The following is a 26,587-nucleotide window of genomic DNA, read 5'->3' as shown; positions in this document are numbered from 1 at the left end:
AAATACCCATCTCTGTTTATGGTTGAGACACAGTATGACATGTGACTTGGAAACTATAACTAAAACTATAACTACCATCTCTATGCTGACGACACCCAAATCTATCTCTCTACCCCTCAGCTCACTCCCTCTGTCTCCTCACGTATCACTAATTTACTATCAGATATATCAGTCTGGATGTCACACCACTTCCTCAAAATCAATCTATCCAAAACCGAACTTAATTGTTCCTCCCCCATATGCCCCTTCCCCTGATCTGTCAAAATTGATGGCACAACCATAAGCCCATCCCCTCATGCCAAGGTTCTAGGTGTAGTCCTGGACTCTGAACTATCCTTCAAGCAACACATCCAATCACTGTCCAAATCCTGCCGCCTCAACCTCCGCAACATCTCAAAAATACGCCCCTTTCTAACCAATGACACAACAAAGCTCTTAATTCACTCGCTGGTCATCTCTCGCCTCGACTACTGCAACTCCCTTCTCATTGGCTTACCTCTACATAGTCTAGCACCTCTTCAATCCATTATGAATGCCACTGCCAGACTCATCCACCTTACCAAATCGCTCGGTGTCTGCTACTCCTCTCTGTCAATCCCTCCACTGGCTTCCGCTCAGCCAAAGAATTAAATTCAAAATACTAACAATTACATACAAAGCCATCCACAACTCTTCCCCCAGCTACATAACTAGCTTAGTCTCTAAATACCAACCTACTCGTCCTCTTCGTTCCTCTCAAGACCTCCTGCTCTCTAGCTCCCTCATCACCTCCTCCCATACTCGCCTCCAGGACTTTTCCAAAGCCTCCCCAATCCTATGGAATGCCCTACCCCAATCTGTCCGCTTATCTCCTACTTTATTAGCTTTTAGACGATCCCTGAAAACACTTCTCTTCAGAGAAGCCTACCCCACCCACACCTAACTCTATTTTCATTTTCTCCATAAGCTCATCCCCCCACAGTTAAAACCTTTTGTTTCAACTTGACCCTCCCTTCTAGATTGTAACGAGCAGGGCCCTCTGATCCCTCCTGTATTGATTTGTATTGTAAGTGTACTGTTAAGGCCTGATGGATGAAACTTGTAAGCAGTTTTATTCTGTATTTACCCTGTAGCACATAAAGTGTTCCTATTGAGTCGCCAGCTGGACTTCCCTGCATATGACTTAGATATGCTTTCTTCTGCAATCTTTAAAAGGGATTGTTCACAAAACTGCCTATGCAGAGACAAGGGGTGTCTGTAGATAAAAACAAACTGTGTGTCTCTGACTAAAAAATAGTGTAGGCCATTTACATACCTTATAAAGCCCAACTGGAATACTCCCAGGACGTTGCTAAGTGAGGCCTAGTCATCACTGCCTACCGCCACAGTCACAGGAGGGTGATCTTCCTCTGATTCAAACCTCGCATGCACGCTCTCCCCTGATGCAGTAGCTCTGAGCTTAGCGTTTGAGAGCTCACTCCTGTGATGGTGGAGGTGAGCAGCGATGACTAGGCCTCACTAAGCAATGTCCTGGGAGTATTCCAGTCAGGCTTTATAAAAAAGGTATGTACCGTATATACTCGAGTATAGGCCGACCCGAATATAAGCCGAGGCCCCCAATTTACCCCCAAAAAAACTGGCAAACTTATTGACTCGTGTATAAGCCGAGGGTAAGACATGCCTGTCCATCCCTGTGTGTGTGTCCGTCCATCCCTGTGTGTCCGTCCATCCCTGTGTGTCCGTCCATCCCTGTGTGTCCGTCCATCCCTGTGTGTCCGTCCATCCCTGTGTGTCCGTCCATCCATCCCTGTGTGTGTGTGTGTCCATCCATCCATCCATCCCTGTGTGTGTGTGTCTCCATCCATCCATCCCTGTGTGTGTGTGTCTCCATCCATCCATCCATCCCTGTGTGTGTGTGTATCCATCCGTGTGTGTGTGTGTGTGTGTGTGTGTGTGTGTGTGTGTGTGTGTGTGTGTGTGTCCAGCCTACCTGTGTCCCGAGCCTTTGTCCCGAGCCTCCGTCCCGTGCCTTGCCTCCTTGCCTCGCCGCCGTGCCTTGCCTCCGTCCCGTCCCGTCCCGTGCCGTGCCTTGCCTTGCCTCCGTCCCGTGCCCTCTTCGTCGGCGCCTCGGCGGCCATTGTAAAATTCAAAAGCTGCGCCGCCGCCTTCGCCTGTGATAGGCGGAACACTGAATTTCCCAGCAGCCTGTGTTCCGCCTATCACGTACATCGTATCATCCTCGTCCGTAGTACGAGGATGATACGATGTCCGTGATAGGCGGAACACAGGCTGCTGGGAAATTCAGTGTTCCGCCTATCACAGGCGAAGGCGGAGCCGGAGGCGCGGCTTTTGAATGATAGAATGCCCGCTGTCTGTCTGCTCGACACGCTGATCGAGCGGGCAGACAGCGATGACTCGAGTATAAGCCGAGGGGGGCACTTTCAGCCTCAAAAAAGAGGCTGAAAATCTCGGCTTATACTCGAGTATATACGGTAAATGGGTCTACACCTATAGCAAGTATTATCTTTACCCAAAGCTGCACAGTTTGTTTTAGTCTACAGACGTCCCTAATCTACATAGGCAGGTTATTTGTAAAGGTGAGCTATCCCTTTAAAGCTGAAATCCAGGAATTGTTTGCATTGCATGCTTACACAATGTAAAAGTATGCATTATTCATACTGCTGGTGAAGCTGGAAATCACTATAGTAGTCAGCGCTACCACAATGAGATTCACGATCCGAGTCCTGGCTCAGGTTCCATGCGAGCGGCTGCCCTACTGCACAGTGATAACAAGGGGGTCGCTTGCTTGGCACCGCTGTCTTTAAGAGAAAGACTTGTATTCTCTGTAGAGAATACAAGCTGTTTTCTGATTGGAGGAGGTAAACATTGTGGATTTGGATACACAAACAGTTCTCAGTGCTATATAAATATATTTAAAAAATGGTTAATACCAGCCCATGTCTGGGAGAAAAACTGTTCCCCTCCTACTATCTCTAGAGATGGAGATAGAAGATAAGATATATAGAAATAATATATATAAATATATATATATATATATATATATATATATATATATATATATATATATTTTTTTTTTTTTTAAATACCATGTAGAATCAGTAATTCAGTGCTGCAGATGTGCCTCCTCTGGTAGCTTTTCTGAATCCTGTGAGAACCCTGGCTACGTGCAAAGGAAGTGTTTACGTCACATGAGAGTTACATGGACATTAGAAGAAGAACCCCACTTTCTGTGTATGGCAGTAGAAAAAGCACAGGACTCAAATGTCACGATTGTAGATTTAGGAGCGTAAACCAGGAATTTTAGGTGGGAGAAATGAGGGTAAGGCGAGTCTGGATTTTAGTTTTAAATTCTGAAAACTATATGTTTTTTTGTTCATAAACAATGATAAATAAAAGTAAATGCATATGAAAGCAAGGTAGATAACTGACCTCTGTAAAGTCCAAAGAACCCTTCGTACCGTAACACTTTTTTAAAACAGTCAAAGCTGTTCTTGTACATTAGCTCTCCTACAAACGATCCCGTTGACCGCTGGTTTTGCATCCGAGTTTTTACCAAATCAATGGGGTACACTGCAGTAGCACCAACGGCTGTTTAAAGAAAAATGGGTAAAAGAAAAAAAAAAAAAAAAAAGTCATGTTAAGAAACAGTTACAAGAGACAATTATTTCAAGTGCACGTGTACCTACGGCTGCCTACTATTCATAAACTTAATGGAGTTACATTAAAGGCTCGTCAAAGCCTTTATTAAAGCAGATCACTAAGTCTGTCTCTGCTTATTAACTTCATAAAGTTGTTTTGAGCAAGATGAGCCCCCAGGTACAACTCATAACCCATGGATGTACAACAGTACAATGGCTTGTGCACACGAGTCAATGATCCATGAAGGAAAACTCTTGTGGGAATAAACAGGGAGGGCATTGTACAAGACAGACATGGTAAAGGGAGGGGGTGGATGTGATAATGGAGATAAAATGGCTACAGTCAACCATGACTAACCTCCAGCAATTGAGCCAAGAGCAAATCTGTAAGCAGACTCGGCCACTTGGACAAGGACAGTGCGAGACACTTCAGCGGAGCCTTGATGCTTGAAAGAGAGAAGAACAACATGAGAGTTGGCCATTGTTGGGAAGCCACCTGCCAATATAACATGCACACAGGTAACAAAGGTAACTATGACCCGGAGTAGTCACAAGTTTTAATAAGCAACATAAACAAACCAAAGAAAATTATATTTTAGCATTTACATGCTAAAAGGCCAAAAGCCACAAATAGAAAACATTAACACAACAGCATTTATAGCAGAGAGCATATTTTTGCACTGCCACACCCGATGATGGTGAAAATAAAATTCTTGTCTACACTACAAAAGGTAATCATTCCTGCTGCACATACGCCAGCACAAGCAAAATATGTTCATCAGAAAGTCTTCAATGAACCCCTATACCCCTATTAAACCAAAGCAATGGAGGCTGACCACTACTAAGAGTTATGGCTGTACTTCTGTGGATCACAGGAGTGAGAGATCGTTTTGAAACCTGCTGTTGGCAGAAGTTACGAGCCGGCGCAGGGTGGGGCAAGATTGCGGCAAAGTCGGTATCTGCCCACAACCCTGGACCAACACCTGGCTCAGCATCATAGCGAGCCTGAGGCAGCCCCCTCCACATCCCAGCACTCCAGTGGAGGGAGAGCAGTGACTAACCGTCAGCAGCTCTCTGCTCACAGAGCTGAGGACTGTTCTCAGTCTTAGAACCATGGGGGGGGGGGGGGGTAAATGCAGCATCGGGCCGAGGCTGCATCCACCTAGGCAAGTGCGATTTTGAAAAAAAAAAACGTCTCTTTTAAAAGGTGGAAAATAAGGTCCTACATGATGCCATTCAAGTCAACTGAATGAGGTCCTTCACAGCACATTTAACATACCAAACTTGAACATTCAAAAAATACTACTAAAATGAATATTTTCTTCAACCTGCCACACACCTCCAGCTCCAATCCTAGGGCTTGTTTACACATGTGGCAAGGACTGCTGTGCCTCTGAAAAACGATCTGCACTCAGACCACTTTTCAGAGAAGCTTAAAAGGAGATGAGAAGGTGACACTGTAGGCAACTTCCTCCCTGCCCATTTAAAACCCCTAAATCAGGGGTCTTGAACTGGCAGCCCTCCAGCTGTTGCAAAACTACAAGTCCCATGGGGCACTGCAAAGCTGATCGTAACAAGCATGACTCTCACAGGCAGAGGTATGATGGGACTTGTAGTTTTGCAAAAGCTGGAGGGACACCAGTTTAAGACCACTGCCCTAAATGAAACATCGCAAACACATGCATTGAACACAGTTGTGGGGTGGTTGCAGTGCAACCCTATTCACCTGAATGTGCCACTTGGGTGGACTGTAGTGCCCAGTGAAAGTAACAGGGGGTTTAATTACTGCCACATGTTTTTACTGCCCCCCAAAACACAAGTGTAAACTAGCCTTTATACAGTTTTATTTTTGCTTCTAGGAAGAAAAAAAACAAAAAAAAAAACACGACTCAGCAACCCTGTAACCATAACTTTTGCTGGCCAGCTTGGTCTTTATACAAAAGTGGAGAAACAATTCAAGTGCAAAGCCAGCCATTTATCGAAATTCGGCAAGTTCAGTAGGAACCAGGCATAAATCTATGGGTAGGCTGGTTGTACTGTAGTTGATCTATCGATTGACTTCAGTACTACCAGCCTGTTTTTTTTTTTTTGTATGATCACTGCCGATGCCTATAGCCAAGCAGCCGTGATCATTGTATTCTGACGGCGGGGAAAACTTCCACTGTCAGAGTACAACGGCGCCGTTGGGGGGGGGGGGTCTGGGGGTTGGAGAATTTACCAATTTCCTTGCAAGCATAATCCATGGCCAGCCTTAGTCCAGTCAAGTCTTAACTATACACAATTCTCCAACTCCAAGCCTAGTCTAACTACCCTGTGACAGGAAAGAGGTCTATACCTACCTATTTTGGAGGTGTTCCGGTCCGGTCACAAATGGCTCCCAGTGCCTTCAGTGTAGAGGAGGAACAGCAGACAAGGGATGCCCCATAGTAAGCCTATGGGTGACATTACCATATAGGTTCTGCAGTCGTCAGCAATCTCTCCTCTTCACTGAATTCAGTACAGGCAAGCAAACATCTTTCCTTTCACAGGATGGTTAGAATAGTCTTAAAATGGGGGTAAAAGCAGGTTTAAATCTAGAATTTGACTGAATATATACACTGAGAAAGGTATCCCATAAACCGTATATCGCTGCAAATCCAGTTTAAGTAGTATGAGACTCCGACCAGGCCACGTCCCAACACGTTTCGCTCTGCCCCCAATCATGAGGGTTAAGCTACAGGGGGCAGAACAAAACACCTGGGTGGAGGGGTGGTTTTGCCTCTGAAACGGTTCCCGATTGGCCACCAGCACCCAGCCTTGGGACATCTGACAGTTCTTCCAAGTTTCCCGTGGCAGCTCTCTGACAGCTTCTCTGGATCTCATCACCTACTACTGCCTCTCCATGATCCCCAGTGGCTCCAGTCAGGACTATTACCACTACTGATAGCTATACATTGAGCCAATTCTATGCCTGTTTAACACTGAAGCTTCTGATGGCATTACCAATGTTTTGTTATTTCTGTTGGTTAACACAGCCCCCATACACTATGCAATTTTGATTGCACAGATTCAGTTCTGATTTTTAGCAAGTGAAGAGCTGCTTTTGTGTTTTTTTTTTTCTCTCCCAATTTTTAAACTTGCACTTCTGTTTGTCAAAAAAGCAATATTATTGTAACAAAACAAGTATTTTTTTAACCACTTGAGATCCGCGCTATAGCCAAATGACGGCTACAGCGCGGATCTCCTTTTCCGGGACGACGTCTATTGACGTCGTCCCGTGCACGAGCGGCCTGCGCGCCCCCCAAGGGGCGCGCGCGGCGCGCTCTGATCGGCGAGTCCATGAGACTCGCCTGATCACCGATCCGTGCAAGGGGTCGATCCCGACCCCTTATCATGTGATCAGCTGTCAGCCAATGACTGCTGATCATGTGATATAACTGAGCCGGTAATCGGCTATTATGCCTCCTCGCGCTGTCAGCGCGAGGAGAAAAAAAAAGCCGATCCAGCCCTGCTAGTGCCCACCTGCCCCCTGCCAGTGCCCACCTGCCCCCTGCCAGTGCCACATGTATAAAAAGTAAGTGCCCCCCGTCAGTGCCCATAGTGCCACCCAGCAGTGCCCACAGTGCCACCCAGCAGTGCCCACAGTGCCACCCAGCAGTGCCCACAATCTGCCTCAAAGGTGCTGCACCCCAGTGCCACATATCCGTGCCCATCAGTGTCATCTACCAGTGCCCAGCAGTGCCACCTATCAGTGCCCATCAGTCGTACCTATCAGTGCCCATCCATGCCACCCATCCGTTCCACCCATCTGTGCCACTCATCCGTGCCATCTTATCTGTGCCCATCAGTGCCGCCTTATCTGTGCCCATCGGTGCCGCCTTTTCTTTCCCTTTTAGTGCCGCCTTAACTATGCCTATCAGTGCCCACCAGTGCAGCCTATCAGTGCCCACCAATGCAGCCCATCAGTGCCCACCAGTGCAGCCTATCAGTGCCGCCTAATCAGCGCACTTCAATGAAGGAGAAAAATGACCCGTTTGCAAAATTTTATAACAAACTATTAAACATGATTTTTTTTTTTTGCATCTTTTTTTGTTTGTTTAGCAAAAAATAAAACTCCGAGCTGTAACTAAATACCACCAAAAGAAAGCTCTATTTGTGAGAAAAAAATGATAAAAATTTCATTTGGGTACAGTGTTGTATGACCGCGCAATTGTCATTCAAAGTGCATCAGCGCTGAAAGCTGAAAATTGGTCTGGGACTGAGGGGGGTTTAAGTGCCCAGTAAGCAAGTGGTTAAACAGACGTTCTATTTCAACGGCTAAAGTCTGTAGTGCATGTACAAAAACCCAAATACCATAAAAAAAAACACCACATTTCGATTTTTACTTTAGTAGTAGGGAAATTCGAGAGAAATGCTTTAAGAAACCCCTTTCAATTATAGTCAACTAAAATTCTACAACTAAAACAATTCAGATGATTAAATACGACTAAAACTAAAATGGCGTTTTTAGTCAAAAGAAGCACTAAAAACTAAATTGAAATTTGACGTCAAAAACGAACACTGTACTATCAGACACTAGATTGTAAGCTCCTATGGGAAAATATACTTCCCATATACTGTATGATGAAGCCTGAACTGAGACAGCCTTAGATTACACAAATAAACGCTTGAAGGCTCGTGAAAAAGATTGGTAATCCCTTCTTTTAAAATTTCATTTACACACTTATTACATTAACAAGATAATTCTTTGTGGTTTATAAAGTTTTATAACAGAACGATTACGGTGAATAGCTTGCTTCAATACGGCAAATTGCTTTCCTTTATAATCTTAATTCGGCGTCCTTGATAATAAGGATCATAAAATTATTATGTCAGGAGAACTGAGAAGGAAATTATCACTTTTAGAACACTCACTTTTCTAATTGCATATGGTAAAGGTTTTTGATTTCAACAGCCATGTATTACTTATTCAGTGTTCAGTTTTATTTTTTTTTCCCTTTTCCATGAAAAACCAGAAGTACTTCTTGATCTGCCGGCATTTATTGAGGTGTTAGTGCGATGCACAAAACATTCTTGTTTCAGTTCAACAGAAAGAGATCTGCTGCCAAACTTAAAGATACTGAAAAAAAAGATTTTTCTTCTTTTCAAACTGTGGTTGGCAATCACCTTAATTGCTGCAGCCCATATGGAGATAAGATGGTGTGCAAAAAAGGTCAAATTTTCACAAAACCAGCCTTAGGATTACTTTGCATAAAATATACAGCATCTGACAAAAGTGAGTACACCCCTCACATTTGTGTAAAAATTGTATTCTATCTTTTCATGTGACAACACTGAAGAAATGACACTTTGCTACAATGTAAAGTAGTGAGTGTACAGCTTGCATAACAGTGTAAATTTGCTGTCCCCTCAAAATAACTCAACACACAGCCATTAAAGGGGTTGTAAAGGTAAATTTTTTATTTTCTACATAGGTTCCTTTAAGGTAGTGCATTGTTGGTTCACTTATCTTTTCCTTTGATTTCCCTTCTAAATTTTTTTTTTCTTTGTTTTCTTTGTCTGAATTTCTCACTTCCTGTTCCTCCTCAGTAAGCTGTTCTGGGTGACTAACCACCAGCTCGGATGATGGTGAGAAGTTTACTGAGGAGAAACAGGAAGTGAGATATTCAGACAAAAGTAAGGGGGTTTGTAGGTCGCGCTATGGATAGTGGTTTGGGTAAGAGCAGCCCCTATTTAAATTCCTACCCAGTAAGGGAAGGAATAAAATGAAGTAGGGAGGGGGGGGGGGGGAAATAGGATTGGCGCTATACCCTTTAAAGGTTGGAGACTAAGGTATACAATTAGCAAGAAATTTCCAGCAGGCTGGATAATAAAATAAGATAAAATAGATGTGTATGTGTCAATAAGTGTCAACAATTATTATGTCCTTTAGAGACCATAAGTGTCATAACAGATCCTAAATGCATAAATCATTAAACAATTGTAACAGCATAAAATTATATAAAGTGCAAGGTGCTGGTTAACAAATTCTGGTATTTGTGACAAACCTATATAAATAAAAAGTAAAGCTTAGTATATATAGAAGAAATATGTATACAAAATATATATATCTATATATAAAAATATATAAAAAACTCGGTTTATCTGTTACACGTATCAAGTCCTCACGTAGTGTAACTGTGATAAAAGGTACATATTACATAGGTGAAAAGATACAAAAAGGTGAAAAAATGTGGTAAAATTTAGCAGTAAAAAATGCAAAAAATGGAAATAAGAATAATAATTAAAAATATTAAAAAATTAGAAAGTAGTAAAGAGTGTCCCTCAAAAAGGTGATTATAAATTAGTGGGGTGTCCTCTGCGAGTGAAAGTGAAGTGAAGGGTGGAGGAAATTTCAATTGTTGTTCCCGGTGCTCTGTGGCTATTTTTATGCAGTTGCTCTCACCAGAGTTAAGGCCCCTTCCGGGGTGGATCAACCTTCACAGTATCAGCCACTGTGTAGCTCTCTGGCTGGCCTCTATTATGGTTCCGGGAAACCTTCGTTCCTCCGTTAAACATCCGTTCATATGCTTATATTGAAAAGGAAAGATTCCGTTCGGCTAGCACGCCTTCTGAGTTAGCAGTGTATGCTTCGTGGCCACGCCCTACGCGTTTCGTCATCAAAGACGTCCTCTGGAGCTCCATACACATCTATTTTATTTTATTTTATTATCCAGCCTGCTGGAAATTTCTTGCTAATTGTATACCTTAGTCAGATATTCAGACAAAGCAAAAAAACATTTAGAAGGGAAATCAAAGGAGAAGGTAAGTGAACCAACAATGCACTAGCTTAAAGGAACCTATGTAGAAAATAAAAAAATTACCTTTACAACCTTAATGTCTAAATCGCTGGCAACAAAAGTGAGTACACCCCTAAGTTAAAATGTGCAAATTGGGCCCAAAGTGTCACTATTTTGTGTGGCCACCATTAATTTCCAGCACTTCCTTGGGCATGGTGTTCACCAGAGCTTCACAGGTTGCCACTGGAATCCTCTCCCATTCCTTCATGATGACATCATGGAGCTGGTGGATTTTAGAGACCTTGCGCTCCTCCACCTTCCGTTTGAGGATGCCCCACAAATTGCTCAATAGGATTCGGGTCTGGAGACATGGTTGACCAGTCCATCACCTTTACCCTCAGCTTCTTTAGCAAGGCAGTGGTTGTCTTGGAGGGGTGTTTTGGGTCATTATGTTGGAATACTGCCCTGCGGCCCAGTCTCCGAAGAGAGGGGGGATCATGTTTGGCTTCAGTATGTCACAGTACATGTTGGCATTCATGGTTCCCTCAATGATCTGTAGCTCCCCAGTTCCGGAAGCACTCATGCAGCCCCAGACCATGACACTCCCACCACCATGCTTGACTCTCCCACCATTATGCAAGACACACTTGTCTTTGTACTCCTCCCCTGGTTGCCGCCACACATGCTTGACACCATCTGAACCAAAATAAGTTTATCTTGGTCTCATCAGACCACAGGACATGGTTCCAGTAATCCTTGTCCTTAGTCTGCTTGTCTTCAGCAGACTGTTTGCAGTCTTTCTTGTGCATCATCTTTAGAAGAGGCTTCCTTCTGCGACAACAGCTATACAGAACAATTTGATGCAGTGTGCGGCGTATGGTCTGAGCACTGACAGGCTGAGCCCCCCACCCCTTCAACCTCTGCAGCAATGCTAACAGCACTCATATGTCTATTTCCCAAAGACAACCTCTGGATATGATGCTGAGCACGTGCACTCAACTTCTTTGGTCGATCATGGTGAGGCCTGTTCTGAGTGGAACCTGTTCTGTTAAACCGCTGTATGGTCTTGGCCACCGTGCTGCAGCTCAGTTTCAGGGTCTCGGCAATCTTCTTACAGCCTAGGCCATCTCTATGTAGAGCAACAATTTTTTTTTCTCGTTTCAAAATTTAACACCCTATTCACACCTGAGACCTTGTAACACTAACGAGTCACATGACACCAGGGAGGCCAATTGGGCCCAATTTGGACATTTTCACTTAGGGGTGTACTCACTTTTGTTTCCAGTGGTTTAGACATGAATGGCTTGTGAGGAGACAGCAAATTTACACTGTTATAAAAGCTGTACACTCACTACTTTACATTGTAGCAAAGTTTTATTTCTTCAGTGTTGTCACATGAAAAGATAGAATACAATTTTTACAAAAATGTGAGGGGTGTACTCACTTTTTTGAGATACTGTACATAGAAGTACCTGCCTGACCCTGAAAGGTCAAAACAGTTGCTGTGCATTTAACTTAAGGGCCCGTTCACACCACAGAAACACAGTCCGGATGTGTTCCAGATGCTTTTCTGCATGTGCGTTATTGCTGCGTTCCAGTGCATTTTTGATGCTTTTTTGGTGCAGTTCAGTGCATTTTTTCCCCCTTTTTCTCTTAACCTTAAATAAGGACATGAGTGTTCCAGGGCGTTTTGGTGCGTTTGAGTGAGTTTCAGTGCATTTTTGATGCATTTTACAGCTTTCCAGTAAAGTTATGAGCAGGAAAAATGCAGCATGTTATACTTTTTTTTTCTGGAGCTGCAAGCACTGGCGTGAACTATGTCATTGAAAACCATATATCCTGCTTTTCATGCATTTTTGAAGCAGAAAAAAAACGCACTGGACTGTATGTGGTATGAACTGGCCCTAAAGGGTAAGTTCACAGAGGAAATAAAAAAAAAGGGTGAATACTATACAGCCTAATCATCTTCCCCATCCCTGCTGTACTAACCTCTGTCGGCGGTGAGCTGTCGAAGCCCATGCAACAAATGAAGTGGTCCAGGGATTTTAAATTCCCAGTCCTCTTTCCCCTTTTTACTGCAGGGCATCTGGGATGGATCAGACCGATTCAGATTGGCCAGCACTGGCACAGAGAATCACTCTGATCTGTCCTGGAAATGCTGCAGAAAGAGGACGGAGAAGAACAGGGTTTTTAAATCCCCGGAATGCTGCACCTGCTAAGTGGGCATTGACAGATCATCATACACAGTGGAGGCTGTTGGGTGTTAATTCACAGTTTCATTTTTTTTTTTCTGAAAAAGGTGAACATGCACTTTAAGAAACTTGCTATAAAGAAAAAGGTGCAACTGCTAAGCTCCCCTCAAATTGCTAGCTGCCTGGCTCCCACTTTTTAGAGAAAACCAACCAAAAATGTATTTATTTCATTAAAAAGAAATGCATAGGTGTTTTTGTACAATCATACTTACCTAGGTGGATGCTGCATCTGTCCCCGCTGGCTGTAAGACTGAGAACCGAATGATCAAACACCGCCAATTGCTCAGTTCTCAGCGATCCCTGAGCAGAAAGCTGGTGACTGTCAGTCACCGCTGCCATCTGTCCTCCCCCCCCCAATTGCCACTGGACCAGACGATGGTCCAGGCATGTGTGCGAATCCCAAAACATATGGTCATGATCTTTCTCGAGCCTAGACCGGCTCTGATGTCAGTGGGCTTCAGCCCACTGTCTCTTGAAAATGGGTTACAGGAGTGCAGAACAAACTGATCTGCAGGAGAAGTACAGTCAAACGAGCTTTGGCTGTACTTCTTTAAATTTGACTGCACCCTTTACAATCCATTACACATCACAAATGATGCTATTGGCTAGACCTTGCTTCTTCCCCTGCTCTTCTAAAATGTTTTACCCCAGAAGCGGCTTAATCATAGAGTTGGGGAACATTCACTTCTTTTTTTTAGCACACCCTATTGATCTATTCTATGGCTCTTTGATTACCATTATCGTAGCTTTAATACATTGTATTGATTTTAGGAGACATATTGTACAGATTTAACGGTTAGAAGGACAAGAACATGGAGATTATTGCTGCCATTGAGAAGCCATAAGATGAATCATGTCATGTATTTTTAAATGTGAGAATTTTAAGTAACAAAAGTGTATAAATACTTCCACCCACACCTACTCCTCAGATGAATGATTTAGCCCTTCCTGGGGTAAGAAGCATTTGTGATTGGAAGGAGTTCTTGAGAAGGAAGAACATTAAATAGGATTTCTATTATGCTTTAGTCTGCACTACACTGATCTGAAGCTGTGGAAAATACAACATATGTGATAAGTACATTGGCAAGTTGATAGAAAATAATCAAATCCTTACATTAAACAAAAGTAAACCAAACGTTTCAGAACATAAAGCTATCCTTAGCTCAAACCCCCCCCCAAAAAAAAAAAAAAAAAAAAAAAAGAAGAATTAACACACTAAAGAAATAACTACAATATAACCAGTAGAAGCATTATATAAGCAAGCAGTGCCAGCTACTAGCTTAGCAGCAGTAGTGCAATTCTGCAAGGTCGAAGAAATCAAAGAGGCCGGGTTAGTGACAACTTTCAAAAGTTAACATTGAAAATTAACAAAAAAATAAATGAACAGTTAACAAAGAACAAAATAGACAATCATCTTAAGGCCTAATAATCCAACGGTAAAATTATTTGCGTTTATTAACAGGGTCCCAAATCTGGAGAAAAAAGGCTCTGTGGATAGGAGAAAAGCAATGTGGTTTAAAGAAATAGAGGACGTGTAGCAAAGCTATTAATGAAGGATCTCATTTACTGTACAATGTTTACCTCAAGAATTTGCGTTCATCGTGCTCACCTATTGGTAAAGGTTATGGAGGAAAATGAGGAGGAAAAGAGGTTTTTTTTTTCTTCTTTTAAGTTTTCTCTAAAGAAGTGACCACCACCACAAATATATGCAGCTAAAAGCATTTATTATTTGCACAATACATTTTTTAAGCAAAAAAACGACAGTTAGGATTTACATGGGCAGAAAACACGCTTGAGTTTAGAGGTTACTGGGGCAGGGAATGGCAGTGTGTGTATAAGCACCTGGTCCGTCTGATCCAATCAAGACAACCAAAAAAAAAGAAGAGAAAAACCTAGTGCTTAAGGCACCTTGTGACATATGCCTCCTAAGGACTACAAGGTCCGAAACATGTTAGGCGTCATTTGTAGTATGTGTTCTTGCTAGCCCAACATTGTCTACAGGGCAGCCGAGCTTCATACCAATGCCAATTTGAGAATACTTGTTATTTGTTATATACACATTTTCATCATGTAATTTTATTCTCTTGCTTTTGCAATTTTAGTGTACGTTTATAATAAAATATATTTTTTTCTACCAAATTATTTGGTCGGTGTATAAAATCCAGAGGGGTATTACCGTGCCTCAAGCACAAGCCTTTTCTCTTTTCTTGAGTTTAAGAGGTGTACAGCAGATAGTTTTGTACACATCTAAACATAGTAACCCAAAAGAAAAAGACAAAGTTTAGGCGCCATTCAGAGAGGTAAAGTCCAATTAAACCACTGAGTGCAGGCAGGGACAGGGAGTTTGTCCTAGCTCCAAGCTGCAGTAATGTTAAAGGAAAAGATCCCCATGATTAAGCTCCAAGGGGTGGAGCAAAACGTGTTGGGGCGTGGCCTGGCTGGAGTCCAGGCTAAGGCTGCCATTCATCTCACTTCATGCCCATGAGTGCTTCAAAAGAGAAGTAAAGGTTTCCCCTCCGCCCCTAATCATACTTACATCGGTTCGATGCTGCATCTGTTACCCCGGCACCTCTGCACTGAGAGCCGAGCGATCAAACATCTGACGGCTTAGTTCTCTCAGCTCCCCGAGCAGAGAGCTGCTGCCTGTCAGTCACAGCTCTCCGCTCTGGCCCCCGCGCTCCCTGAGGCTGCATTGGTGGGCACCGATGAGGCTGCATTGGTGGGCACCGATGAGGCTGCATTGGTGGGCACCGATGAGGCTGCATGGGTGGGCACCGATGAGGCTGCATGGGTGGGCACCGATGAGGCTGCATGGGTGGGCACCGATGAGGCTGCATGGGTGGGCACCGATGAGGCTGCATGGGTGGGCACCGATGAGGCTGCATGGGTGGGCACCGATGAGGCTGCATTGGTGGGCACCGATGAGGCTGCATTGGTGGGCACCGATGGGTGGCACTGCTCAACAGCAGGTGTGGAGTGAGAGTGACAGATGTCCTGGGGGGAAATGTTCACCGGGGGAAATGATTACCGTCTGTGTACATCACCTGATCAGCTGTCATTGGCTGACTGCTTAGCATGTGGTAAGGGGGCGGGGTCGGTGTGCTTAGCAGTACTGCTATACACTGGTGGGCACTGCTTAGCAGCAGTGGGTGTGGGATGTGCAGGACCGATGTCCCGTTTACAGAAGCCGGTAATCGGCTCTTTTCTTTCTCCTTACGCCGACAGAAAAGATTACCGGCTTCTGTTTATATCATGAGATCATCTGTCATTGGCTGACAGCTGATCATGTGATAAAGGGCTATGATCAGCTCCTTACTCCGATCTGTAATCAGCTGAGTCTCATGAACTCGCTGATCACAGAGCGTTCTGCCTGTGCCCCACAGGCAGCGCATGCTCGGGACGACATACATTGACACCCTCCTGGTAATTTGGGCCTACGCTGTAGGGATCTTTTGGCTATAGCGTGGGTGCAAAGAGGTTAATTTGCAGGGATTTCCCCTCACTTCTTGTTCAACTATGGGACAGGAAGTGAAGGGAAATCAACCTAATGGGACACAGACGGCAGGAAAAAAAAAAAAATTGACAGGGGTTATAATTCTCCCTTAATTTGTGCCTATAATTCTGCTTTAAAAACAAAGATAAAAATGACAGTCTTGACATGGAGGATGTTCGTACAACAGCCCTCACCAGACAAGCAACTTGTGATACAATGTATAGTGTGTGGAAACATTCATGTATTCAAGTGGGTTTTTAGCTGCCCAGAACGGAGGATGCATGGATGTTTCCACACACTAAAATGCGTGGAAACCGCGTTTTGGCAAATTTTATTTGGGTAGTGTTGCGTGATCGCGCAATTGTCATTTAAAGTAACGTAGTGCCATATAGCAAAAAATGGCCTGGTCATGAAGGGAGGTCTTCACGAGGTCAAGTGGTTAAAGGATAATAAGCTAATACATTGCTTTGAACCCCAATGACAATTCAAAAGATTTTACAGCACACTACACCATTATAACACAAAGATAACTGTGCAAAGCAGCAGAAATTAGAAACAAAATGCCGAGCACTGCCATGGCATTCCAAAAGCACGTTTTGTCAGCTTCAAGCTAACACACCTGTGAGTGTTCTTGTCCCCCTCTGTTCTTCCTGATGACACATCCTGCTGTGCAAAGTAACTAGGTCAGAATCCTGCTTATAAGGAGTAAGGTAGAAAGCCCCACCACCACCCATCCCAGCCTGGGACACAGGACTAGTTTGAGATCTCACGCCAAAAGTTAGCCTACATCAATCCTCTGTGGTCTAGAGCAGGCGTCTCCATACAGACTTGGACGGCACAGTTGTGGTTTTGTTTCAGAAAGTCTATTTTCTAACAAACACATAATTAACCAACTTAAAGTTGAATTGACACGTGTAATAACATACATAAAATGAATCTATAAAGGAAAAATCACAAACTTATCTCGTGGCTATCTAAACGAAGAAAATCGTTCCAGAATAAAGAAAAATAAAACTGCACTACTGCTAAATCTGAGCAATCCATAGTTTATTCACAGAGTCCGTTCATCAAGTACTCCCTCTCTGAATAAACTATGGATTGATTGGATTTAGCAGTAGTGTGGCTCTATTTTCTTTATTCTTGCTATGTGGACTAGGGATGGATCTATTAGAAGTCCTGTGGCTACTTTTTGGTGGTTATTTGGGCTTGGAGCAGTCCCTGCGGTATACAGCTGACTTCAGATAAAGAAAACCATTTGTATATTATTCCAAGTCAATATCTTCTAGTATTGAAGAAAAAAGCAAAAGAAAAATCCAGAAAGCTGTTAACTTAAAAGGGTTGAAAAGGTTTGTTTAAAAAAAAAAAAAACTGTTATACTTACCTCCTCTGTGCAAGGGTTTTGCACAGAGTGGCCCCGATCCGCCTCTTTTGGGGTGCCCCAGTGGCGCTTCTGGCTTTACCCCGCATCGAGTGCCCCCCTGTAAACCCACATTCCATGGGGACACTCGTGTGGGCACGCTCCCGAGTCCTGCTGCTGCGTCCATTGAAAGACAGCAGGACCCAGCTCCCGTGTCACTGGATTTGACAGCAGCAGGAGGCCAACGGCTGCTGCTATCAATCTATCCAATGAGGACCCGAGACAGCGGCTGGGCTCGTTCTCTTCGCTTTCAAAAGATCAGGTTCAGGTAAGTAAAAAGGGGGCTTTGGGGGGTTGCTGCACTACAGAAGGTTTTTCACCTTAATGCATTAAGCTGAAAAGCCTTGAGAGTTTACAATACCTTTGAAGTGATATTAACCACTTGCCAACCGCCCGTCGGCAGTATGGCTCCCCTGCACGAATCACCGTAGCCGTAGGGCGGCCGCTTTAAGGGGTGCACGTGGCCGTCACGTCACTAAGAAGCTAGTGTATGTGCCCGGCGGCCGCGATGTGCAGCGGGCACCCGCGATCGCTCCTGACAGAGCCAGAGCAGGGATCTGTGTGTGTAAACGCACAAATCCTGGCTCTGTCAGGGGAGTGGAGACAGATCGTGTGTTCCTAGTATTTAGGAACAGCGATCGATCTCCCCGAGCCGTTTCTGTGTCCATTTGGACACAGAGCCTTATCTCGGCTCCGCCCCCGCTCTTTCCTCATTGGCCCATTGACTTTGATTGACATTACCAGGAGCCAATGGCGTCTGTGGTAATACTGCCATGGATATTTTCCTGAGCATAACCAATGAGACCATTGCTGGAAAAGCACAATATGAAAAAAAAAAAAAAAGTGTGACAATACTTACTATTCCCCTATTTCTTTCCCTCAATAAAGTGGAAGTAAAAGGAAAAATCTAAATCTAAACCCATTCACAGACAAATTCTAAGCCTAATCTATCTAGCCAATCTGGTCCGGACTGCTGCAGCACCCTCTGTATGCCGGAGAAAGCCGACAACGGCTGGGAAATGCCTGTTGAAGTGAAGTCAACCATGGACAATGGGGATTCCAGTCAACTGCCTCACCTGCACACTAAAGCCACTGCTGACAGCTCAGCCCATGACTGGACCAGAGCGGCTGTAGAATAGGTAGCGCGTTTTTTTCTTTACGGGGATAGATAGATCAGGCTTAGAATGTGACTGAGTAGGTTTAGAGCTAGTTAAGTTTTGCCTTTACTTCCACTTTAATCACAGGTGCAAATAAATCAACCTGCAGCCATTAAATGATCTGCACTAGTGTTGCTCTAGCAGTGGGGCAACCCTACCTGCTCCATCAAGCTTCAGACAAGTCAGCGAGGTTAACGTGCAACTAAACACAAAATTTAGTCTTACCACATCCGACGTAACTTACACATGAACGGGAGTAATTTTAATGTTTGAAAATTGGACAGAAAAAAAAAAAAAAACGATTCACCCGAAGAAGCCCTTTGTGGGCGAAACGAGTTGGAAATCATTTGATGCAATATTTCCATTAATACCTTACGAAACCAAGTTGAGACAACCACAGATTTGGAAATTAGTAGGAGTGTTCCAGAGATTAAATATTGATGTCATGTATGGAACAAAAATTACTTTTTGGTGATGTTTCTCGGAGAGACCACGCATCTTTAAAATCCACTTTTTTTTTAAATATCATCAGTTTCCAGAGATTAAAATATCGGTGTTAAGACGTAATCACATAACCAGAGATATGCTGTGGTTAGGGACAGGTGATTGCAAGCTGCTTGCATTCAGGGGCAGTCCATCCATAACTGCAGGTAATCACTTTCCATGGGATTATGTCCATCCACCAGCAGATCGCTGCGGCCATTGTCAACCTATGATTGTTTTGCACAGGCTTTCTGGTTGCAACTTCATACTTTCACAAGATACTAGCTACACCATGGCCAATTTGGTCGGGTGAATGGTGCTTTGGGGTTTATATACTATAACCTCAGGTGAGCCGACAGTTCTATTAGCCAAGACAGGACCTGCCAATCTGCAGTTTGGGACATGCTTGCTCACACAGCCCAGAACTGCATATGAGCAGCAGCTCAACTGGCTGTCAACACTGTGTGCAGGTCTCCATGTGCAATGGCAGAGATTTACCACTACTAATAAATATTTAGCCCATAAGAAAAAAAAAAGAAAAAAAATCCCAAAGTTAGTGTAGTTCATTTATGCAGTTACCCATTATTAGGAGTCAGGAGTTGTATTCCAATTGCAAAACTGTAATGTACCTTTTCTATACTCAAATTGTGACGCTTTATTTTCACAGAATTTGAAATGGAAGGCAAGACACAGCTATACCAGTTAGAAGGCTACATTGTATTAATATGTAGATAGATCTCCATGAAATATAAAGTCAAAGAACAGAAAAATAAAAAATGCATATGTGCACGTATATTCCCCCCACCTATATTCAACATTAAAACGAGAACATTTTATATAAAATTGTCATGCATTTAGGGTATTTTTTAGAGGAAAAGACATACAAATAAATGCTCCCTAAACACTATACATGCTCCTCTTTTACCAATGTTTAAAAAGGTACAAAAAAAAAAAAAAAAAAGACCGTGTCCCTTTAATGGATGTAATTAGAGTGATGTATGTATAATTGCAGTGCTTTCACATGAAAAGACGTGGCCCTTGAAGATAATTGCACTCAGCAAGGACTCGTTTCCTACAGAGTAAAGAGCCTTAAACACAAGAGCTGGCTGCTACAGAGCCGTCTAATGACATGAATGAAACATACGTGAGGCACACTGTGAACCTTTTCCCTCCTGGCAGAAGCGGGGTTAAAAGCAGCCAGAGAGATCAATTGAAGCTCGGAATAGCAATGAGGACATCACAACAGACCTTAAATGAAACCTGCACAGAGAGAAATACTGGGGGTGAGCTGCCATTGCTGACCTCCACCTGAAAATGCTATTTGCCCAGCACGTCCCCTCACTTCAACATTTTCAAAGCCACTGACCCAAGTAAGTGATGTCCAAATGGAATCAACACTCCTTACTTAAATGTTTATTCTGAGCCATAGACTTGGTAAGTGCTAAGGGCATTAGATCAGTGTGGCAGCCAGGTAACTAGCATTTCAGTAGAGGATGGGAATGCATTTCTTTTCAGCACAGGTCTCCTTAAAGTGACCTTATTACAGGGTCCCTTCCAAACTAACCTTAGCCTGTAAAAGAAGAGCATCTATATTCTCTTTCCCAGCAGCCCTTGCATTATATCTCTGCCACTTTGCTACTCTTTGGCTGCTGCAGGTATTCAACACTTCTGGGTGTGCAAATACCTGCTCATCCCACCTTCACTGTCTTTCTTTGTGCCAACTTGTATGCCAATACAATACAAGACACATGAGCCAGCAGGAGAAGCTGCAGCTTGCAAACAGGGGTAGCAGGTATTAGACACACCCGGAACCAGTGAATACCTGCAGCCAGGGCCGGGACATGGGGTGGGCAGGAGGGTAAGTGGGGTGCAGCAAAGCAAAGGGAGAGAGAATGGACACAGGGCAGTAAACCCATTCTAAGGCATACAGGAACAATGGGGGAGGTGGTGCGATTATGCATCCTTGCCCTGAGCACTAGACAAATCTGTCCCAAGACTGCCTAGAGAAACCAAAGAATGTGGCCAATCGGCACGCTTATACCAGCTATAGTCTAAAAATGAAGTTTACAATTGCAAACCAAAATTATATACATGTAATACGTTCTGTGCAGGTGCGGTTGAATAAGCTAAGATAGAGAATTATTTTATTTTTTAATTTGAAGTGGCTATAGACAAGAATTAAATACACTTTAAAACAAGCCCTCACTGATCTCTGTAGCTGCAGGTACTACAGAGTAATCAATCCTCAAAGGTCACAAAGAAGCAGTGAAAATTGTTTTACTTGGGTCTCAGCATTCCACGGTCTTCCTGTTCACCTGCTCAGTGTTTACATCTGAAATAAGAAGGCTGGCAGGCTGCAAAGACACTGCTGGCAGGAAGGAGCAGAGGGAATTAATCAGTTGCAGACTGTGGTCGTGATAGACACGCCCACAAAAATGTCATCAGTGTACACGGGGTGTGTCTATTACGTCCAGTCCTTCTGCCTGGATCCCAGTACACGGCAATTCAGCTCTAATGAATCAAGGCTGCAATCATGCATTGCCGAGTACACAGAAGGTCCCAGTGACTGGAGCAGTCAAAAAATAAAATAAAAAATGCAGCCTGACAATGTTTTTAACAACATTACTCAACCAGGAATACACAAATAAACAAAATCATTTTGTATCCTTCTGTTTATTCATCTACAGATCAAAAGGCATGAACTTCGAATTGCAGATGAAGTTAAAGCAACCTGACAAGTAACAAAAAAAAGAAAAAAAAAAAAAGAAGAATATAGATTTTTAAAAATTATTATTAATTGTTCCTCTGTTTAACCCCGTATTAACCCTTAGTATACTCTAATCAGCCCTAAAACTCTTTATTCTCCTTCTCCATTCAATTATGTTTTTCCTGTCAATCTTTTTCTATTTTATTAATATTTAAAGAATAAGTGTTGCAAGACAATATTCACAAAATAAAGTCCCATTTGTCGTTAAAAAAAAAAACAAATGTATGTTGTTAGCTTAAGTAATGACAAAGTTATTGTTAAATAAACAGGCCCATAGCAGAAATGTGAAACTGGTGTGAGAGGCGAAGTGGTTAAACTAAAAGTAAAAGTGCTGCCTGCATTTAATTTTGAGGATGAGTTACTTTACAGTGCCTGCAGTTAGAGGTTACTGGAGGCTTTTTTTTTTCTCCAAGTATATCCATTCAGGTTCACAACGCCAATTCCGTAAAAACATGGCTTGATGAGTTTGGTGTGGAACTGGAGTGGTCTGCACAGAGCCTCGACCTTAACCCTACTGAATACCAATGGGATGAATTGGAAAGCAGATTGAAAACTCTTCATCATCAGTACTTGACCTCACAAATGCTCTTTAGGCTGAAGGGGCACAAATTCCCACAGGTACAATCCTAAATTTTATGGAAAGCCTTTTCAGAACAGTGGGGGTTGCTATAGCCGCAGATGGGGTAAGTGAAAGGGAGGGGACAACTCCATTTTAATGCCAACTGTTTTGGAATGGGATGTCCACCAGATTCATAGAAATGTTATGGTCAAGGTTTTTTTATAAGCTTTTGGCCATGTAGTGTAAACAATCATCTTTAAAGGGTGTAGTTAGACATCTGCCCCGTATTTCATTTTTAGTTTGTTGCAGTGGGTGTGATAAGCAATGAGGTAAAGTTTGCTCACTGGAAAATCGGTGTCAAAGGAACCTGAATTGAGAGAAATATGCACGCTGCCACTCTGGATTTCCTTCTGAATGGTCCGCTGCTTGCGAGTCATCTTGCTCCACTGACCCGGAATACACCATTTCAGATGTTTTAACTTCACTGGCCACATACTTGTTTTAGTTCATTAATTCAAAAAACTGTACCAAGATATTCAGTATGACAGCCAGGCAACTAATAATTTCAAAAGGAGGTCAGCCATGACAGCTCCTTCATACTTTTTACTGCAGTTAAACTTTTATCTGCTTTCTTATTTTTCTGCTATTTTTCTGTCAGCTTTGGCTAAAGAACATCTCATTGCTGGACATGAGCAGTAGCGCTGTAAAGGCGAGTATAATTTTACACACAAGGGTCATCAGCGTGGAAAGACATCGAAGATGATATGACCTCTAAAATTACAGGAAACACAGCGGCATGAGAAATGTCAGGCCTTGGTAACGTCTTGGTCTCCCGGTGTCTTACAGGGAAAAAAAATGCTCTCTCAAATTTTGCTTCAGAGTACAATATGGCTTCCCCCACTGTGCAGGCAAAGGCTATATATACCACCTGCAGAAGAGATACTATGCTTTACTGACAAAAATATAGATGTACCTGTCTCTGGGCTTCTGCCAAATTGTAGGGCAATGCTCCTTCTTCCAGAGGAGCGATTCTTTCAATATCTGCCATTGTCATGCGTCTGAAAAGAACCAAACACAGCATTATGCTATATTCTTATTACAGCTATTGGTAGTAGAAATATTTCCTTACGTACAAAAAAGCAGTAGGGGCTCATTGCATCTTTTTTTTTTTTTTTTTAAGAAAAAAAAAATCAAAAATTCAGTACATTTTTTAAAAAGCCAGATGTGCTTCACGTGGTTTGCATCGGGAATTTTTTTTTTTTTTTAGGTATATATTTTTATTACAGTTTATGACAGTAAACAAGAGACCGGGACTATACAAAACATCCTTTAAAAAGATACAGAAAGCATAAAAGACTGGATTTTTTTGTTTATTGTATTGAATAGAAAAATAAAAGTCTCAAAAGGAGGAAGAGAAGGAAACTGTCACACATGCGACCAGGCACACCTCCCATCATGCAGTGCTATGCAAAGGACACTCAAGTTACTGCATGAGCTCTGCATTTTATTAATAAAGCAAAAAGCAGGCTTGGTGTGGAGTAAATGCTCAGTTTTAGGCCTCGTTCACACCATGCAGACACATCAGTTTTTCTGCAGGCGTTCTGCAAGGGCACAAAAAAAACAAAACAAAAAAAACAGCAATTGTTCTCTATGTGCCTCATTTACGCCACAACACCGGTATCGCAGGCAGATCCACGATGTGACTAGGGCATGTAACTGATGTCGGTTTTCCTATCAGTTTTCGGTTTTGCACCTATGGTGTGAACGAGGCCTTAAAGTGGGCTCTTAGTGGCTTTTACATATCCTTTATTATATTCTAGAATATAAACATTTATTTTTTGAAGATATATAGGAAATATTGCTTATGAATATTTCATATTTTCACTTCTGGTCAACAAATGGAGCGCCAGATTCCTTTAGTTTTTTTCCCCTTCTGTTCTTAAAGCGGGAGTAAACCTACTGACTTTTTTTTTTCCCCTACACCTGTAAGGGAAAAGGTATAATGAGCTAGTATGCACCGCATACTAGCTCATTATGAAATACTTACCTTAGAACGAGGCGCTGGCATCTCACTCAGTCCACGCCGAGGGAGCTTACATGTTCCCTCTGCGTGTCTTCCGGGTATCACAGCTCAGGCGATGCGAGTGGCCGGAGCTGCGATGTCGTCACTCCCGCAAACGCGTGGGGGAGTTTTCTTCCCAACGGGGTCTGACGTCTGCTGGACTGTCAGCCGAGAATCCCCAGAGCGCATGCGCCATTGAAGTCAGCGGCTCATTGCGAGGGGAATGTCTCCTAAACCATACAGGTTTAGGAGATATTCTTTTTACCTACAGGTAAGCCTTATTATAGGCTTACCTGTAGGTCAAAGTTAAAAATATGACTATACAACAATTGAAGTTCAGCCAAAAACCTAGTAAAAAGCCTGGTAAGTGACGTCACCTATAGACTTACTATGGGGCTTCCGTTGTCGGCTGCCTCACCTGCACACAGAAGCCGCTGCTGACAGCTCAGAGTGGGACCCGAGCAGCTGCAGAAAAGGTATATATAGCGACTTTTGCTTTACAGGGCTAGATAGGTTCCTTTTAGAATGTGGTTGCCAGTAGATAGAGTTCGTTTTTGGCTGAACGTCTACTTAAATGCTCTGTTGAAAAATAGCAAGACCAATTGTTTCAACAAGTGAGACTGAGAAAAAAAAAAAAAAAGTGTTGTTTAACCTTCTTTGTACCCACAATCTGCATATTTAAGTTCCCTTGCATGATGCCCATTTCCCTTTAGCTTCAGAGCAACTGCTGTCTGTCAAACATGACTAATTGACAGCTCTGGTCCCCAGGAACCATATCAGAATGTTGATCATTAGGTCAGTGAATTTCATTCACAAAACAAGGCTTCTTCCTGTACATGGCATTGCAGCCTAAAAATGGCAGTTTGTCTTTATTACTGTAATTGTCCAATACAATTACAGTATTTTATTTTATATATATATATATATATATATATATATATATATATATATATATATATATATATATATATATATATATATATATATATATATATATATATATACACACACACACACACATATATATATATACATACACACACACATTATATACACACACATACATACATATACAGTGGATATAAAAAAAAAAAAGTCTACACACCCCTGTTAAAATATCAGGCTTCTGTGATGTAAAAAAATGACACAAAGATAAAGCATTTCAGAACTGTTTCCACCTTTAATGTGACCTATATATGATGAAGATGAAACAATGGTGGACATTTCAGCAAGACAATGATTCCAAACACAAAGCCAAGGAAACTCTCAATTGGCTTCAAAGAAAGAAAATAAAAGTTGCTAGAATGGCCCAGCCAATCACCTGACTTGAATCCAACAGAAAATCTACGGAAAGAACTAAAGATCAGAGTTCACAGAAGAGGCCCACAAAACCCTTCTTCGTGTGTTCAATACTTGTGGTGATACAAGAAGTTAACGATTATCTGGTTACAATCACATCTAAAAAGTAGATGGAATAGATTAGGCAGCAAGTAAACATGTTGTCCCTTAAGTTGCCGTTTGTTATATATGGGCTGCGTAGCCGCAGACCAGTCAGGGCGCCAATGCTTACCCAGGTGTCCACTGGCAAAAACACCTACAAATGAGCACATGAGCAGCAGAATTGGACCACGGAGGAATGGAAGAAGGTGGCCTGGTCTGATGAATTCCATTCTCTTTTATATCATGTGGATGGCAGAGTGTGTTTGCGTGCTTACCTGGGGAAGAGATGGCACCAGGATTCAGTATGGGAAGAAGGCAAGCCGGCAGAGGCAGTGTGATGCTTTGGCCAATGTTCTGCTGGTAAACCTTGGACCTGCCATTCATGTAGATATTACTTTGACAAGTAACAAAATCAAAAGGGTTGAGTATTGTGGGCTAATAGAGGGCACCAACATCCACATATAAAAAGGACTGGTTGCTACAGAGGAGGCAAGGCAAACAGGGGCCATGCTGTGGGACTCCCAATGTATTGTAATTACCTTTTATGCTGAACTCTGGGCA

General features: G+C 42.8%; 1 protein-coding gene across 1 annotated transcript in view; it reads right to left on the bottom strand.

The window, feature by feature from the left end:
* Positions 1-26,587, bottom strand: part of SLC25A13 (solute carrier family 25 member 13) — a gene marked incomplete in the record, with an annotated part of 301,958 nt that overhangs the window by 141,890 nt on the left and 133,481 nt on the right. The window contains 3 exon segments of the mRNA XM_077490751.1: positions 3,430-3,588; positions 3,997-4,084; positions 23,498-23,582. Coding sequence (XP_077346877.1) covers positions 3,430-3,588; positions 3,997-4,084; positions 23,498-23,582 — 332 coding nt within the window.

The sequence above is a fragment of the Lithobates pipiens genome, unplaced genomic scaffold, assembly GCF_037356315.1.
Source record: "Lithobates pipiens isolate NorthernLeopardFrog02 unplaced genomic scaffold, aLitPip1_a1.2 Scaffold_19, whole genome shotgun sequence".
Taxonomy (NCBI): Eukaryota; Metazoa; Chordata; class Amphibia; order Anura; family Ranidae; genus Lithobates; species Lithobates pipiens.
The sequence above is the reverse complement of the archived record's forward strand: the minus strand, read 5'-3'. Positions and strand labels throughout refer to the sequence as shown.